The sequence below is a fragment of the Ursus maritimus genome, unplaced genomic scaffold, assembly GCF_017311325.1.
Source record: "Ursus maritimus isolate PB19 unplaced genomic scaffold, ASM1731132v1 scaffold_17, whole genome shotgun sequence".
NCBI classification, from domain to species: Eukaryota; Metazoa; Chordata; class Mammalia; order Carnivora; family Ursidae; genus Ursus; species Ursus maritimus.
Window position 1 is genome coordinate 43,121,673 of NW_024424119.1, and position 19,071 is coordinate 43,140,743.

General features: G+C 42.7%; 1 protein-coding gene across 1 annotated transcript in view; it reads right to left on the reverse strand.

The window, feature by feature from the left end:
- The window catches only part of ASTN2 (astrotactin 2), an 844,435-nt gene that overhangs the window by 295,807 nt on the left and 529,557 nt on the right, over window positions 1–19,071 (reverse strand). Inside the window, 1 exon segment of the mRNA XM_040631793.1 lies at window positions 14,956–15,122. Within this exon segment, the coding sequence (XP_040487727.1) occupies window positions 14,956–15,122 (167 nt within the window).

A 19,071-nucleotide genomic window follows, 5' to 3' on the forward strand; every position in this document is an offset into this window, starting at 1 on the left:
TGAACACACAGACTTTAAAAAGCATGACAGACCAATTCACAGGGAATTATCAACTAGTTTCTCAAACCAGAAGCTATTCCCAGTGTATCTGTTGACCGACGTTGAAGACTGTAGCAAAAACAAGGTTGTTATGGCCCTTGTAACTCAGAGGTGATCCTTCCAGGACCACGGACAGCTCACAGAGCTGAGGCCACGGCTTCTGTTCAATTAGCAATATTAGCAGCCTCTGTTGACCTCTAACTACCCAATCTTCACAGCAGGAGGGCCCTCAACATGTCTTTGAGACAGGGACCAAACAGGTGCTCCTCTATGGACCAAACAGGCATCTGAATGGGGTGTTGAAATAATACTTGTAATTTGGGGATGTTTGCAATGAAAAAGGTATCTCTTAGGCATGGGAAAGCGGAGGAAATAGAGCCCCTGAAAAATCAATCCAGAAACTAGAATTCTTTTAGGGTCTACCTATTCCTGATCTTTTGCTGGACACTGGAAATAGGGTGTGCATAATAGATAAGATACACAAGAGAATAGGCTGCTCAACAGGAAAAACTTGTACAAATGTCATCTTTGCTCTTTTTGAGTTATCTGAACCCCAGCAAGTCATTTAATTTATTGGATCTTCAGTTTCCTCATCTGTAAAATGGGGTAGAAACTCCTATCCTATCTTAATTCACTAGGCAGCTACAAGGTCCTATAATACACTGGCTGCAAAAACAGGAATTGCAAGGTAGTTCACAAAGTAATTACAGTAATGGCAGCAATGGTGGTGTTTCTATATATTGAGCATATAATTTCCATGGGCACTTTGCATATTTATTTTCTAACCATGAAAACAAGTAAGATCATTCCTGCTTTACCCAGAATCAAAATGAGGAGCCAAGAAGTATAAAGCATGTCACATTGTGAGCAAGTGGCAAAGTGGCAATCAAATTCAGGTCTATTTAGCAACAAAGGCACTCTTTTCTACTCTTCTCCAAATCCAATTGTTTCTATTTGCATGACATGACCCTGGTTAGGCTGTGCCAGTTGGAGGCAGTAGAAAGCAGGCAGTCTCTTATTTGCCTTTTCTCTAGAAGGTGGAGTGAAAAATTTATTGAATCTGAAAGCAGAGATGCTCAGGTACTCATATGGAAGAAGGGAGAGGCTCTGTGAGATGGTTTGGGATGAAAATATTCCTGGGTCGAAGGAACCAGCCAGTAGCTGATGTTAGAGACCTGGAACCCAACTGAAGGCAGGAAGTAAAGAGGCAGGGCTGAAAACCTGACCCAAGATCACTCTCGTGAAAAGCCAGGGACATCTCATGCAATGAAGCAAGCTGTCACTCTTCCCTTGTTCCCCTCTAACCTCCAGTGTGTTGCACAGATGCACGAATTGTCTTTCTTATGCTTACACACTCCTGCCCAAGTACAGTGGAAAGTTCCTGGAAGAAGGCCTGTCCTGTGCCTTCATCAAATCTATCCCCCCACCCCCTTCTTTTTGGATTTGTTAAATGTAATTAAACTCTCCCTTGATAAAGTTGCAGTACACATGATATGAGTTGTATGAATGGGCAGAGTATATGGTAAGTTCTTAATAAAGTCTAGTACCATCCATTTATCCTAGGAGGTTCCCAGCAAGTATGAGAAAGGTTTACTGAAGCAGAGCTTTCTCTCCCTCTTCACACACACACACACACACACACACACACACACACACGTGTGCCTGTGAATACTTACTTTTTTGGTAAATGATTAAACATTATCAAAGTCTATAGAGTGAAATGTGGAAGTTCTTCATTTCCACTCCACACATATTCTTACTTCCTATTTCAGTAGTCATCATTGTTAACTATTATTTATTCGTCTAGGGTTTTTTCAATGCATTTAGAAATACAGTATCATGTATATAATAAAATTATATATACATAAATTTTTCATAATAAACTCATAAGTACACCATGCATTGTTATAATATATGCATTTGTACCTAATACTATTTCTTAGAGGTCTCTTCAAATCAGTATTCATATATTTCTATCTTTCTGATGGTTATTTGGCATTGTACAGTATAAGCGTACCATAACGCTTCCAGCTAATAATGGGCATTTTGGTTGTTCGTAAGCTGTTTGTTATTGCAAATGGTGTCGTAATTAAGATCTTTGTACATATATTATTATGCACATGTATGTGTTTCTAGAAAAAAAAATCTTAGAAGAGGGGTTGCAGGGTCAGTGGTTCATGAATTTAAAAATTTTGGTAGATCTACTAAAAGGCTATCTATAGAGGCTCTACCAGTTTACAAATTTATCACTGACGAATAAGAGAGCCCATTTCCCCAAATCTTTCATATTCATTATTGCCAATCTGAGATGGGAAAAAATAACTCATTTTTTAAAATATTTTATTTATTTATTTATTTATTTATTTATTTATTTATTTATTTAAGGTGGGGGAGGGGCAGAAGGAGAGGGAAAGAGAGGATCCCAAGCAGACTCCACACTGAGTTCAGAGCCAGATGTGGGGCTCGCTCCCAGGACCCTGAGATCATGACCTGAGCTGAAATCAAGAGTCAGACACTCAACCAAATGAGCCACCCAAGTGCCCCAACTCATTTTTGTTTTGATTTGCATTTCCCTGATTACTGCTGAGGTTTACTGTCTTTTCATGTGACAGCCGTGTGTATTTCTTCTTCTATAGATTGTCCATCCACGTCCTTTGACCATTTTTTTTTCTATTGTGATATTTGTCTTTTTCCTTACTGGCTTGTGTATGCTTTGCATATTTTCTGGGTAGTTATCCTTCACCTTCCATATATATTGAAATTTTCTTCTAGTCTGTACTTGTATTTTAATCTTACTTTTGATATCTTATAACCTCTCTATTCTGGTCCTTTATTATTTCTGAATTTGGCACAATGCTTAGGAAGCCACAAGATAATAAAACATATTTCTGTATATTATTTTAGTTACAACATTTTTTTCATCTTTGGTTGTTTAATCTAAATGGATTTAATTTTGTGCATGGTAGGAGGGGTTATTTTAACTTATTTATTTTTTAAATGAGTAACCATTACCTGAAGGGTCCATCCAGTTCACTAATTAATGTAAACTGTTATTTTGTCACATACTAAATCACATGTATACCATGTATACGTGGTTGGAATTTTTCCTATTTAGTTGTCTGTATAGTACTGTAATAATTCTATACTGCTTGAATTGCTGTAGCTTTCTAGCATAGTTTGCATATAGTAAAGTAAGCTTCTTCCCCATTGTAAACACTGATTTTCTATCTCAAAACGTCCTCACTGTTCTTAACTATTTTTCCTTTCAAATGAATTTTGGAGTTGACTTGTCAAATTCCATATAAAACCCAAGTGGAATTTTGGGTGGTATTGCATTGAACTGGTAGACCAATTTGGGGGAAGATTTAATTTTTTGTCCTTTAAGATATGTGTGTGGGATATATATATATATATATATATATATCAGCCCTCCAAAACATCCTGTGTAATTCTCAAGCCCTCTCTTCTCTTGCTATGGCAAGCTTGGAGACCACAATGCATACTGCAGGATGGAAGAGGGTAGCCTCAGTCACAATGGATTTTGCATGAAAAGTTTACAATAAACTTTTGTGTATAAGCTTCTGGCTTGGGAGACTTCATTTGTTACCGCAACCTAGCTGATCTTATCCTAGCATCTTTACAGTTGTGAGTTTGCTAATTCAGAAACGTAGTTCACAGCTCCACGTATACAGTGTTCCTTTAAAACCTTCACTGAAGTTTTAGACTTCGGGGCAGAAAAGTCTTGCACGTATCGTGCCGGGGCTTATTCACAGTATTTATGCAATGTAGGACACACCAGAACTTACAGACATGCATTTTGGATCCAGACCACCAGACGCTAAATCCTGATTCCATCTTCTATTGGCTGTGTGGCCTTGGACAAAATGCTTAACCTCTCTGTACTTTCTTTGCTTACCTATAAGGAAGTTCCCACCTCAGAGAGCCTCTGCGAGGATTAAATGAGTTATATCTGGAATTTGGTGTACCCAAACAAAGAGTCAGGGATAGCTGCTATTATTACAGTCTTTTCCACATCAGGAAAAGGATCAGTTTTTCACTTACGTTTTCCCTTATGTTTTCTAGTTAGTCATTACTGATATTGAGGAAAGCTATTACTGATTTCTGTGACTTGATTTTTCATCCTGCCACATAAGGAGCTCATCAGTTCTAATACATCTACCAGATTTTTCTAAATGGATGAGTATATATTTGCCAAGTTTGGGTATTAGGACTTTGCTAGGATTTTGGAATAAAACTGCCCTTTTATTTTCTTTCTCGGGTTTGGTTTATACAAGATAGTGGTTATGCGGGGCGCCTGGGTGGCACAGCGGTTAAGTGCCTGCCTTCAGCTCAGGGCGTGATCCCGGCGTTGTGGGATCAAGCCCCACATCAGGCTCCTCCACTATGAGCCTGCTTCTTCCTCTCCCACTCCCCCTACTTGTGTTCCCTCTCTCGCTGGCTGTCTCTATCTCTGTCGAATAAATAAATAAAATCTTTAAAAAAAAAAAAAAGATAGTGGTTATGCATTCCTTAATGATTTGATAGGACCCGCCTATAAATGCCCTGAGCTCATGTCTTCTTTTCAATTGTAGATAGTTAGCTCTCTGATCATTTTATGTTATCTGTCTGTTTAGATTTTCTACACCATCATGACTCCAATTGGTAATTTATATTTTCTAAGAAAATAATGCATTTTATCAAGACTTTCAAATTTATTGGTATAAAGTTGTACACAGTATTCTCATTAAATTTGTTTTATCTTCTGTGCTTCTGTGCTTATGTCCCTGCTCATTCTTAATGTGTTTGTGTTCTCTCTCTCTCTCTCTCTCTCGTTTCAACAGGCTTTTGCATTTTATTGATGAGGCTCTCTCTCTTTTTTATTTGTACTAATTCCTTCCTGCTGCTTTCTTTGACTTTGCTTTATAATTCTTTTTCCGGCTTCTTGATTTGAATGCTTTATTTGTTTATTTTCAATCTGTCTTGCTTCTCAATAAATGACATGGAGCTTCTGACTGCTTTGCCCATTTTTCGCAAAATTCCATGAATTTGCTATGCAGCCTTCCTGCCCCTACTCATTTTTAAAGAAGTGGTCATTTGAGTTTGGTTTTTTTTCCCCACCCAAGGGTTACTTAGTTTTGGTTTTGGTTTTTAGTTCTCAAGTGGAGACATTCATCTGCTAGCTAGGTGGCTGTTAATATGTAATAATATTGCATTCTAGTCTCAGAATATAGCTTGCATAATTTCTACTTTGCTGAATTTATTGAGATTTCATGCCCCTTACTTAAGGGAACACAGGTGTTGAGCTCAGAGTTTGGATCGAATTAAACTTGGGTTCAAACAGAGGCTATGACCCCTACCAGCCATCTGACCCTGATCCAATCTGTTAACTTCTCTAGGCCTCAGTGTCACAATCTATTAAATGGGGATAATAGTTATCCTGATCACAGAGCTGATGTAAGAATAGAGATAACTTACATAAAGGACAACATTGCCTGTGTCATATAATAGACAATGTGTTACACACGGTGCCATTTTAATGCTGCTGCTGCTGTTATTAATGTCATTATAGTCATGTATTACTTTAGGATTATTTCATCTGTTAGCTCATTTGCGTTTACCAGAGAGTGTCTCAAATTCTACTTCTCTCTAAATCCAGATTTCTTAAAATCAACATATTTTTTATTATTATTATTATTATTCAGACTACATAATTGGGAACTTTGATGTGTCATTCATTGGAAATACATATTCATATATTTAAAATATATGAATGCATACATGTGTAATTTTACATAGAAATTAAACATGTACACTACATACATATGTATGCATATGTGTATTTATACAAATGTATGTATACACAAACATTCATACACACACACATAAGCAAAGCTCAGCCCTACTTTACAATCAGGATTCCACAGGCTAGTGGAATATTTTTTCTATAGATGAACTGACTTGCTCCTTATTATAACCTGTAGTAGATAGAATAATGGTGTCCCCAAAATGTCTGTGTCATAATCCGCAGAGCCTGTGAATATGTTACTGTAGACGGCAAAAGGAACTTTGCAAATGTGATTTAAGTTAAGACATTTGAGATGGGAAGATTGTTCTGGATTATCTGGGCTGGGCTCAATGTAATCATAAGGGTCCTTATAAGAGCATAAGAAGTAGACAAATGCGTCAGAGAAGGAGATACAATGTAGAATCAGAAGAGAGACGGATAGAAACAAGCTCTTCCTCTGGACTTTAAGTCTTACTGATGCCTTGATTGTAGGAATGCTGACCCCCACATCTGTACATAATAAATCTGCGATGTTTTAAGCCACCAAGTTTGTGGTGATTCATTGTCAAAGCTTTAGGAAACCAATGTGAGATCCTAACAGGGAGGAAAGGTTCCCATTTTCAGACGAGAAAACTGGTTTAGAGTAGTTAAGTGACTTGCCCTGAAGATATACCTTATTGATAGGGTGCCAGGACAGAGACCTGGGAGTCCATATTTCAAAGCATGTGTAAGAGTGTGTGTGTGTGTGTGTGTGTGTGTGTGTGTGTGTGTGTGTGATTTTAGCCATGTTACAGCTGTAGGTTCACGGTGATTTTTTTGTCTGGAGGTAGGAAAGGATTGTGGCTCAGCAGGAGAGGAAGGAGGGGAGATAAACGGCCTGGGGTATGCTTAGTAAGACACTTGGAGATGCAGGGAGTAGAAAAAAAAATAGGGACTCATAAAAACATAGGGACTCAGAGGTAAATGATCCTCTGAGTTTTGAAACATGAGGCACTCTCTCCCCCAAGCCACCTCAGGGCACAAGATGGGTGATTTATGCAAAGGTCTGTTTAGTTGTTGGTTTCTGTTCTTTTTTTTTCTTTTTTCCTTTTTTTTTTTTTCATGCAACATAATTATACAGTTTCTTTAGAACATTCTGTCGTCTGGGAGATTTTCTTACCGAAATTCTAAAGCGTGTAGGCTCACAGGAAACCAGCCAAGTTTCTGCATGAAACTATATTTATACATATGCCAAAATCAAAAACATAAAATAAGTACTAAGATACAAACTGGGCATTTTAGCTGAAGGCAATGAATGTGTTACCCTTAACACACCTATCACATTATAGAGAATACTAGAACTACATGGGCCTTTAGAGATTGCGCCATAAAACCTCTACGTGTTTAGCCAAGAGCATGTTTTATTTAATCTTTAGAGCGACATCACGGATGGGGAGTTTCATTCCGACACTGCCACCAAGGACCCCAAGGCTTGGCACTTTAAAATTCCTCGACCAAGACCACACAAGCACTTTGGAAAAACCAGTACCTTGACCTGGATCTTCCCACTCCAAATCTAGCACTCATTCTACTTTAGTGCAAATGACTATTTCCAATCTGCTTGTCTTTCAAGAGAGGAAATCGGGACCTTATAGAGATATGACATTTACACAGATTCTCAAAGCAGAGTATTTATTTATTCATGTATTTACTTGCTTGGTTATTCATTCCTTCCTCCATGGTTTATGGAACCAGAAATTATGTATTGAAATGCATAGACTAGAAACCGTTTTTTGGTTTTTTGTTTTTGTTTTAATAGGACAAAGAATTAAATCCTAGGGAAAAAAATTAAAAACACAGAAAAGGTCAGGTAAGAAGAGCTCAAAGAACTGTACATCACATAGGCTTGGACCAATGTCAGGGATAAATCTGAGTATCTTACCACCAAGGCAAGAGAGCAATGGGTGCTTTTCCAGCTGTCCATAATACTGCACCTGACACCTGTGATGAATCCCACCCTGGGGCTGTCAGGACCATGACTCTCTGTGGACTAGAAGCTAAGGTCCTCAATCACACAAACCCTTCTAACCAATGCCATGGGTGTCCTTCTCATGAAGGCCCTCAGGCTTGTCCCAACATTAACCAAAATAAAGATAAGTAAGACTGTTCTCAGAGTGGTCTCCATCTGAAGGTTTCACTCAAGGGAAAATTTTAGTTTCTAGAAAATCCATTTTGAATGTAAGGTACCCAAGGGTATTCTTTACAAAAGAAGAAATAAGAAAAAGAAAGGAAAGGAAACAGAATTCCGTGGGGAAGTCTGGTTAAATTATGTAACAATGTATCTATTCTAAGACCCTTAACACTTATAAGAAACATTAGCATTTTACCTAACACTAAGAAAGAAAAACATTTTTTTTAACTCTGTCAAAGCATTGATAGTAAAATGCATCCTAATTTCAGAGATTTGAAAATGGAAAATGTGGTCACTTTAGAAACAGTGACATATGATGTTTCACCACTGCAGGACTTGTCAGAGCCTTTACTACCCCCAGGTGCAGGGTGAACCTTCAAGGCAGTTCTAGAGTTACAGACTTTTTCCCATGTAGGCTTGACCACTGAGCTGCCCCTTTTTGTCTTTCAGCTGCATATGGGACTAATGTTTACAGAGCCCACGCTGAAAAAAACCCTCTCTGAATGAATGAATGAACTTCTGTGTGCTTCTGTCAACTGTCCATGAATATGTCTTACACCTGAGTTTTTGCAAAATGTTTCAAGCAGCTGGGAGCATGAGGTTGTAATGTTTGATGTTATTGTATGAGGATGTTCTGTGTTAACTGTGGGAGGTAAAATCCTCTTCCTTCCATTAGAAGTCAGAGGGAGGATAATGCAGTCCCTACCCTAAAAGTCAGAAACCACAAAAAAACAAGTGCCCCGATGAATACCTCCCACACCCTGCAACTAGTTACTGATGGTCAAGCTTCAGATCAGCGTCTCCCTTCCAGAGGTCAGCGGTTTCTCCTGCTGGAAAGCACGCAAGCTTGACCACGAAAGTGAGTGGCTTCCAGTTCACTATGACTATCAAACCAAGTACTTATCTCCTCTCCCTCCTAAAATCACATAAAAATGACATTAAAAAGATAGTCTGGTAAGGACTATGTGAGGTTAGATGTGCTCTTTGAGCCCACGTTTTTAAATACATTTTCATTACATTTTAATTTAAATTACATTTAAATACATTAAATACATCCACATTTGAAGAGAGAAACATGGGATATCTCTTGTCCCAATTTCACCTCCCAAACGGCTGTGAGACCCTTCTGGGCCTCAGTTTTCTGCTCTGAAAGATCTGAGAAATATCTGAAACTTCAAAAAATATTAATGGACTTGATCATGATTTATTTATTTATTTTTAAAGATTTTATTTATTTATTCGACAGAGATAGAGACAGCCAGTGAGAGAGGGAACACAAGCAGGGGGAGTGGGAGAGGAAGAAGCAGGCTCATAGCAGAGGAGCCTGATGTGGGGCTCGATCCCAGAACGCCGGGATCACGCCCTGAGCCGAAGGCAGATGCTTAACCGCTGTGCCACCCAGGCACCCCTGATTATGATTTATTTAAAAATATACAGGGAACATCTTTCTTAGCACATTATGTCAGGAAAAAGGTGTCCCTTAAAACAAACAAAACACAATAAAACAACAAAAACCACAACCTTCCTTTTGTCAAGTCAGGACAACTATATAATCTACCAGGGTTTGTTGTCTTGTTTTGTTTTGTTTTTTCCTGTTTACTTCGGTTGCCAAGAAGCACAGAGCTAAATTTATCTCACACTGAGTAACACCCCCATGTCAAGATCCTGAAACCATTTCCTACCTTTCTGTTTCTCTCCTTACAAATGGCTCTGGTCACTACTATCTTTTTATTATCTGGGTAATACTAAGTTCTCATAGAAGAATGCACAGAATACATTATAAACACACTATACAAATGATACAAACTTGGTTGCTAGGTAACCTACTGAGGTCTTTCGGGGAGGTGCTGCTCCCTCATCTCTAAGATTCATTCTAAATGCTTCAGCTTAGTTTCCAATGCCCTTCCCCACCTCTCTCAAATTCACCTGCCTCTCTCTACCACACTGGTACCTGGGCTCTGTCAACATCAGTTGGGACCAAGTGAGGCTTAGCCACCTACCTTCAGTGTCCCCTCTGTCCCAGGTGGGCAAGGACTTGTACTCAGTGCTCTTAGTGTTCTCAGCATCCCACAAAAGACCAAGCACAGAGTAGCTACAAGAAATCCCAGGTAGATGGGGGCCTCTGGGTGGTGCAGTCGTTGAGCGTCTGCCTTCAGCTCAGGGCGTGATCCTGGTGTTCCGGGATCGAGTCCCAAATCGGGCTCCTCCGCTGGGAGCCTGCTTCTTCCTCTCCCACTCCCCCTGCTTGTGTTCCCTCTCTCACTGGCTATCTCTATTACAAAAAAAAAAAAAAAAAAAAAAAAAAAAAAAAAAAAAAAAAAAAAAATCCCAGGTAGATGAATTCCTTAATTCAACGATTATGGTTTTGAAGAAGTTCTGGGGGCAAACAGTGGGGAGTGACAAAGGGGATCCATAGACGACTTTGACCTCGTCCCTGACCATGAGGAACTCAAGTGTGATGAGGACCACACAGCAAAGCAGATAGTCAAAAGAGCAATGGGGTAACCACAGAGAGAAGCTCGGGTTGGGGGGAGGGGTGCTGTGTGACCCCAGAGAAAGATACTTTACTCAGTTGTGTGGACTGTGGCCTGACTAGGGGCTGACAATCAGGGCAGCTAGCTACAGGTCCAGTCTGCAAGAGATGTCCAGATTTCACTGGGGGGATAAATTGGAATTCAAGGCTACATGCAAATGGCCCTCTCCCTTGGAAGAGGGTCTTGTGGGTAGAACTGAAAAAATACAAATCAAAATAAACAAGAAAAGAAAGTCCTTTCTTTGCATGCCCTAACCCCACTTGATAAATAACTGAGCCAATATTTAAGTAGTATCCACTTGAAAGAGCGAGGTATTCTATTATCCAGCTCTGGGGTAACTGCACATCTCACTCCTGCACCCCATGGGGCTCAAAGAAGACTTATCAGAGAAGGTTCTATCTTCACTGAGTCTGGAGGATTGAAACAGAGCTGTCTAAGCTAAATGGCCCCACAGGCAAGCAGGATGGTGCAAGGGAGGAGGAGAGGAGAGGCAGAAGGAACAACGCTGCCAAAATCCCAGAAGCTGAAGCCAAGGGGCCTAATTTAGGAAAAGGGAGACAGCTGGAATCGCAGCTGGGAAGACTGGACCAGGAACAACTCCTTTAGCCACGTTAATCGAGGAACATCATTTAACAATGATTACTTGAGCTCCTACTATGTGCCAGGCACTGTTCTAGGTGGAGATGGTGAACAAGACCTACAGTTCAGTCACTGAGTGATGAAATCCGATGGCTTTCTACCTCTTGCACTAGCTGTGACTACCATTTCCCGGGTGCTTACGTGTGCTAGTCCCTATGCATGCATAATATCGTTTATCTTCACAATCCCAGCGGATTCTACTGGAAAGGCAAGGCTCAGAGAAGTTTAATGACTTGCTTAAGATTACATAGCTTCAAGTAGCCAGAGGCCAGGAGTAACACAGCCTAGAGCCACACGGCTTGGATGGAAACCCTAAAGCCTCTATTTATCAGCTGAGTGACCTTGGCCGAGTCACAGAGCCGCTGTGTGCCTGGTTTTCTTGAGGGTAACTGGGGATCATCATAGTGCCTCCTTTGTAGAGTTGTTCGGAGAATTAAACAGCCTATTGTAATCAAAGCACTAGGCACAGTCATGGCCTGTACAGGCACTTAATGAGTTAGCTGCGGGGACTGTCCTGGGTGCACAGAGGTTTAATACACCTGCCCCTACCCAGGAAATTCAGAGAGGTCGCGGAGCTCTGAGTAAGTTTTGAATGTCTCCTTGAGCAAAGGTTTGTTTTCCTTGCTTAATTCAAGGCTTGCCACTTCTCTCCACCAACTTTCTCACAAGTACCTGCTAATGGCTTTCATTGTTTTGTTTATAGTGCTTCTAACAACTGTGGGTACCTTCTCATTTGCATCCTTAATAGCCAATTTCCAAAACACTTTGACACTGCAGTTGGTTTTAGGAGACCTGGATTTTCTTTTCTTTTCTGTCCTGTTTATCAGCATTCGGATGGGCTTCAACAGCTCACAGCAAACTCCCACCCATTCGATCTTATTTATGACTTCAGAATTCTTCATTGGGATATTAACCTCTTATTGGATATACAACACCCCCCCCCAAAAAACAACAAACAATCCGATTAAAAAATGGCCAGAGGACCTGAAGAGACATATTCCCTAAGAAGACACACCGGCAGCCAATAGACTCATGAAAGGGCATTCAACATCACTAAGTATCAGAAAAATGCAAATCAAAACCACAAAGAGATACCCCTCAAACCTGTGAGAACAGCTAATATCAAAAAGACAGGAAAGAGCAGGTGTTGGCAAGGAAGTGGAGGAAAGGGAGCGTCAGTGCACTGTTGGTGGGAATGTAAATTGGTGCAGCCACTGTGGAAAACAGTATGGAGGTTCCTCAAAATAAATAAAAATAGAAGCACCCTAAGATCCAGCAGTTCGACTTCTGGGTATTTGAAGAAAATGAAAACACTAATTTGAAAAGATACATGCACCCTGATGTTCATTCCAAAATTTTCTACAATAGCCAAGATATGGAAGCAGCCCAGTGTCGATCCACAGATGAATGGATAAAGAAGATGTGGTGTATGTATGTGTGTGTATACACACACACACACACACACACACACACACACATACAATGGGATATTACTCGGCCATCCAAAAAAAATGAAATCTTGCCGTTTGCAGCAACATGGTTGGATCGAGAGTGTATTAGTGAAAGAAGTCAGAGAAAGAAAAATACCAAATGATTTCACTTATCCGTGGAATCTAAAAATCGAAACAAACAAAACGAAACAGAAACAGAGTCATAAATACAGAGAACAAACCCGTGGTTGCCAGAGGAGAGGGGAGGTGGAGGGACAGGTGAAATAAGAGAGGGAATCAAGGGAAGAAACTTCCAGTTATAAGGAAGTCATGGGGTTGCAAAGCATGACACAGCAAAGATAGTCAATAACGGTGTAATAACTTTGATGGTGACAGACGGTAACCACACCTATGGTGAGCATTTCATAACGTATATAAATGTCAAATCACTATGTTGTACATCTGAAACTAATACTGTATCTCAACTATACTTCAAAAGCACTTTACAGATAGTCATATAAATTGTGATGTAATGCATTTTAGTCCTCAGGACAACTCCATAAAGAGATAACTATTACCATCCCTATTTTACAGATGAGGAAAGGGAGGCACAGAGATGTTAAGTGACTTGCTCAAGGTCACACAGCAAGAAGGTAGTGAGCTACATTACTAGCCATGTGACCTTGGGCACATGACTTAACCTTAGAGGAGTAATAAACAGTAAATGGTTGCGTTCTTCCCAACCATCTTTATACTGAGGTAACTGTTATTAAAAGTTTAGAGATGAAGAAACGGAAGAGCAGGGGTCCTCAGAGGCTTGCCCAATGTCTAACAGAGAGTCACCTGTAGAGCTTGGGTGAGAACCAAAGTCTGTTGACTCCCCTTGACCGCGGCAGGGTGCTAGGGACGGAAGGTGCTGACGGTCTCTGTGTCCAAGTCCATTACGGCTGTCCTGGCTGCTGTTACTGTTGTTTTTGCAACAGAAAGACACTCCCCCCCCCCCACACACCCTGTACACAGGGAGAAAAATAATGATAAGCACACAGCTGATTGTGTATTCAAGCCTCAGATCTAAGCCCATGCATAATTTACTCAACACTGCCCTGCAGTCACTTAAGCTGAGGAGAGACAGATATACATTCAGGTCTGCATACACTAATTTATTTCTTATTTATTTAACTGATACATATCTAGCGCCTCCAGCAAGCTGCTCCAGCACCTGCTCAAAGGCACCTGCAGCCCCAGTGTAACTGGGGCGGGGGGGAGGGAGACCCTGAAATATGTCCCAAAGGAACACTGGAGCCCTGGACTAGAACCGTGCACGAAAAATTCATTTTCTGTTAAACTGGGATTAAACTCATACACGCTCCCCCAGCCTCTTTTGCACAAGACGTAGGAATGAACAGGTTCTTGTTAAATCTCATTCTGTTTTTCTATCTTAACTAAAGCACGAGTGTATTTCAATGACTGACATTCTTGCACGAGCACGGGATCGTTTGTGTGAGACCAGAATGTCAAGGGAGGAGCACATTTTTAAAAACTAAGATGTCACCAGGAGGAGAGTGAAGCAGAAGAAAAAGTGCAGCCTTTCTCCTGAGTAATCGCTGAGGACCAAGCCCTCCGCGGATGCCATTCAGGACAGAGATAACTCCCACTACGGTCCTCTGTATGGAAAATACTGGAAGAAATTGTCGGTATTGCTGTCCAAAGCTCTCATTTTACAGGTGATCAGACCACACCCGGAGAGGAAAAGCGACTTGTCCTGGGCCACTCAGCAAGCTGGTCCCAACATGGCCCTTCTTTCAGGCTCAGAGGAATTTTAAAATGCCATTGACTTCTTAGCACTGGCCTGCATGGCCTCCTCCCCCCCCCCCAGCCCCCACTTGGTTCTTCTTACAGATAGGGCCTTAGGGCATAGAGAGGCCGTCCCTGAATGGGCACTGCTAAACTCCTGCAGTGGAAAGCCTGGCCTAAGCCTGTGTCCTTATGTGCACACCTGCTGGTTTCTCAATGACACCACTGAGGTGCCTGCTCTCGTCTCCAAACTACACTGGCTGGGGCTGTAGGGGAGATGCAGAAGGGGCTTCAGCAGAAAACAGTCCCGACCCTAGGACACAGCCTGAGCATGGATTCCATTTATTATTGGAACTATTAATCAATTATTTATTTTACTTCTTCCTCCCAATACCCAATAGAAGGTTATTGTGTTGCCTTTTGCTTCTTGGGCTACAAGAGCAGACACAGAAAGCATTTCGTTGAAGGTCAGGCCCGGCTTGGCCTGACTGCAGCTCCTGACCTTTTCCCCACATCTCCGGCTGCTGTGAAGGGAGTGGCTGGGCCTTGGGGACAAAGACTCACCCGCAGAACATGAAGATGGTGCTGGAGGTGGCGTCATAGGGCAGAGGCAGCGTCTGCTGCAGGCAAAGCTGCTCGCAGCCACCGTTGAAGCCGTCTGAGCAGTCAATACCTTTGGAGTGGTCGTAGCATCCGGAGCCGTCCTTCATGGGCCTCAGCTCCTCGGGGCACTGCTCAGGGGGAGAGAGCAACAGGGCGGTCACGGCCGAGGAGGCGGTGGGTCCCTTCAAGCCCTCTCCTCCCACCTTCTGAAAGGGGGCATGTGACAGGGACCACAGAGCCAGTTCCAATCAAAGTCTTATTTGGCCAATTCATAGCTGTATGGCCTCCCTGACCCTCAGTGTGCCTGCCTGCGAAATGGGACTTTTGTCAGTATCTGCCCAGGAGATGTGAGAGAATATGAAGGGGTACCGTCAGCAAAGTGCTCAGAACACTGCTGCTCACATGGCAACTGGACAGCAGGTGTTAGCTGCTATGACTATTGACGTTGCCGGAACCATCATCATTATTGTATTTATTATGGTCTAATAGGGTCTGCCACTGATTAAAAAAAATCACTCTGGCCAGCAGCCAGATATATTTTAAAGAGTTCTACTAATATGAATTTACATTTCAGCTCTTCCTCTTCTCCCTCTGTGATATCTGGGGCGAGTTATTCACCATCCCCGACCCTCAGCCTCCTCATCTGTTAAATGGGCATGGCACCCACGCCTATGGACTTGTTGTAAAGCTTAAACTGGATCCTGGGAGCATGCACCTTACTTCAGAATTCCACACACCATTTGGTACTTGTCACATGTGAGTTCTCTTCCTTCCCTGAATTTGTCTCTTCATTTCCATCCCTGTCTCTGGGGTCCTGAATAGGATTCCTGCGTGCCCACAGCAGGAACCTGCAAACTCCAGCCTGGTCTTGTCCTCCACACCATCCTCCTGATGGCCAACAGAGTGCTATTTCTAAATCATTCCTCCCTGGCTGAAATACCTAAGTGCATTTTCAACAACAACAACAACAACAACAACAACAACAACAACAACACTACCACCACCTTGAATCTCCCTTAAGCTCATAGGCAAGGTCCTCTGTAGGTGCCTCAGATCCTCTGCCCGGCCATGGGCACCTCTCTCCAGGTCACCAAACCAGCAGCACTCCGGTCCCTAAAAAATGCCAATGACTCCAATCTTGAATGACTTCGGCCGATTGCTCTTATCAGTGTTCCTGGCATCTGCTAAGTACTCTGTAAAGGGAAGATCTTATACTGTAGGGACAACTGGCTATTTCTTTTCCATCATTTGATGAGCTGAGCTCATCTTTTCCTTTCTGGCAGACAGAGAAGCAGGATCAACCCTCCTGCATCTGGGACTGAAAACGAGGTACGAAGTTTTAATTTCAGTCACCCTGCTGGCATTGCCTGTCCACAGAGATGAACACCCAGAGCTCAGCCCTCCTCATCCATCACTGGACAGCACTGATTAAAATGGCCCCACGGTACACACATTCCCCGCCTCCAGTCCCTTCCCCAAGCCACCATCCCGAACAACATCAGTAACAAACACACACACACAAATCAATTTACAAAGACCACCATAACAACAACAACCACAACCACCACCACCACAACAACAACAGGTCAGCTGTCCTGGAAATTAAATTTTGCCTAAGAAGAAATGTAAAGAAATTACAAATGCATGAGAGTTCTTCGAGACATTTGAGACTGGCGCCAGGGAGGGTGACAGAGAAAGTGGGTTATAAATGGCCTTTGTCAAGCTGCAGAAAGGTTATAAAACTGGCTACATTTTGTGCTTAAGAAGAAAAATCAATTTTCCATGTGAGTGAAGTGCTGTAAATATTAATACAAGCTTAGAGGAAGCCACTGCTTGTCTTGGAACACTCACGGTCAGACAGGAGGGCACCTGGTCACGGGGTCATTTGGGAGCCATTTACGGGTACTTGGGGCTGGGTCTGTCTGTCTGCAGAGACTCAGGGATGAGTGCTGGAAAGAATGGCTGACCTCACCAGGTGACAGGAGGGAATGGGGGCACGAAATCACCCATAGTCCTTCCTACCCCCTGCTGATTCTCTGCCACTTTTATTCTTTAAAAAAGTATGTTCTGTAATCCAGGCAAGATCTAAACACTTAACCTGTTTTTACTGAGTTAGTCCTTACAGCAGGCCTATGAGGTAGTGTGGTAGGCTCCCCAAGATATGTTTCTGTCCTCACTCCTGAAACCTGTGAATGTCACCTTCTATGGTAAAGTTTTGGCAGATGTGATTAAATTAAAGTCCTTGCATTACGTGGACTAGCTGGATTATCAAGGTAATCTGAATGTGGTCACGGATGTCCTCCTAAGATAGAGGCAGAGAGAGGACTCGCACAGATGAGAAGGCCACGTGAAGGCAGGGCAGAGATTTCAGCCATGTGGCCACGAGTCAGTCAATGCTGCAACTGCCCGAAGTAGAAAAAAAGCAAGTGAGACCCCGGAGGGAGCAGGACCCTCAGAAGCACCATGGCTTCAGACCTCTGCCCTCTGGAACTGAGAGAGAGTACATTTCCATCGTCTTCGGCCACACGGTTTGTGGTGATTTGGTACAGTGGCCACAGGAAACCAAGTCAGGTGGGTAGTGTCATTAGTCCCATTTTCCAGATCAGGAAACCGAGGAGAAGTGGCAGGGGTGGGGCTTTTCAGGCTTTCTGGCTCTGTAGCTCTTACCTAACTCCCAGGCAACTCACTCTACTCCCCTGTCACTAACTGATGATGGATTTCCTGTCTCAGGACATTGGAGCAAAGAGGGATTTAGAGCTGACTTAACTTCCTTACTTTAAACTGGAGGCTCAGAGAGGAGGAGGGTGTCCATCACCCCACATCCCCTAGCACATGAGCAGAGGGTACAAAGCCAGGTCCCCATCTCGCCTTGGGGCTCCACCCACCACACTTACTACCCTTTACGTTGAAGCATTTGCTGGCTGAAGGCAAACCTGATGATGATTTACAGATGGGAAACAGAGGCTCAGAGAGGTGAAGGTCCTTGATTAACATAACACAGCGAACGAAAGGCAGAGCTAGAATTAAACTTGCATTTGGTCTGTGACCAAGGGAGAGGTCTTCTGAGCAGATAAAGTAGGTTTTCACATCACCTTCACGTGATCATCCCTTCGTCCAGCGTGTTCTTCATGCCCTGAGTCCTTGGGGGTCGGCGAGGGCAGACTAAATCTACTAGTATCACTCAAGATTACTTGCATATTACTTCAATTACTTCACTGCTTGTCATCTGTCTCCTTCACCAAAATGCAAAGGTTATAATACAATGGACCCTCCTGCCTTGTCCCCAGCGTCAGCGTTAGCCTACTATCTGCAATGATGCGGCTGCTTGCTACTTTTCAAAAGAGTCATCTGAGTGCCAGACAGGATGTAGAGTGTGTCTGTGTGTTAACTTCGGGTCTGAATCCAAACTCTGCTTCTGACAAGCGGCGTAACCTCTTGCCAGTAACTCAACCTCCTCTACGTTTGTATGATTACTGTAAGGAGTAAACAGAGTTGTATCCAGCATCAAAGATGGCGCCCAGCGATTCCCGCCTCCTGGCGTTCGCACCCGGTGTAGTCTCCTCCCACACGGCACCGGCGCCGTTCGGCATGACCACTAGCATATGGCAGAACTGATGGTCTATCCCTTCCAAGACTAGATTATAAAAGACCGAGGCTTCCTTCTGTCTCCCTGCCTCTCTTTCATACCACATGCTGTGGTGAAATCAAGCTGCCATGTTGAGAGCAGTACTAGAGGGAGTCCCGCGGGGCAAGGAGTGGAAGGAAGCCTCTGGCCAACAGCCAGTGAGGCTGACCTTCCAGCGGCACATGAGTGAGCTTGGAAAGAGACCCTCCAGCCCCAATCAGGCCCGTTCAGTCCGCTGACACCGTGACTACCACCTCAGAGGGGCCAGACCCACCCAGCTAAGCCACTCTTGAATGTCTGACGCTCAAAGATGATGTGAGATAGTAAAAGCTATTCAGTTTCCATTGTTCAGTTTTGGGATGATTGTTAAGGGGCAATAGATACTAATACCGGGAGTTAAATGCATCAGATGCTCAGCACAGCACTCGTGGCAAGTGGCAGCTGCTGTTGTG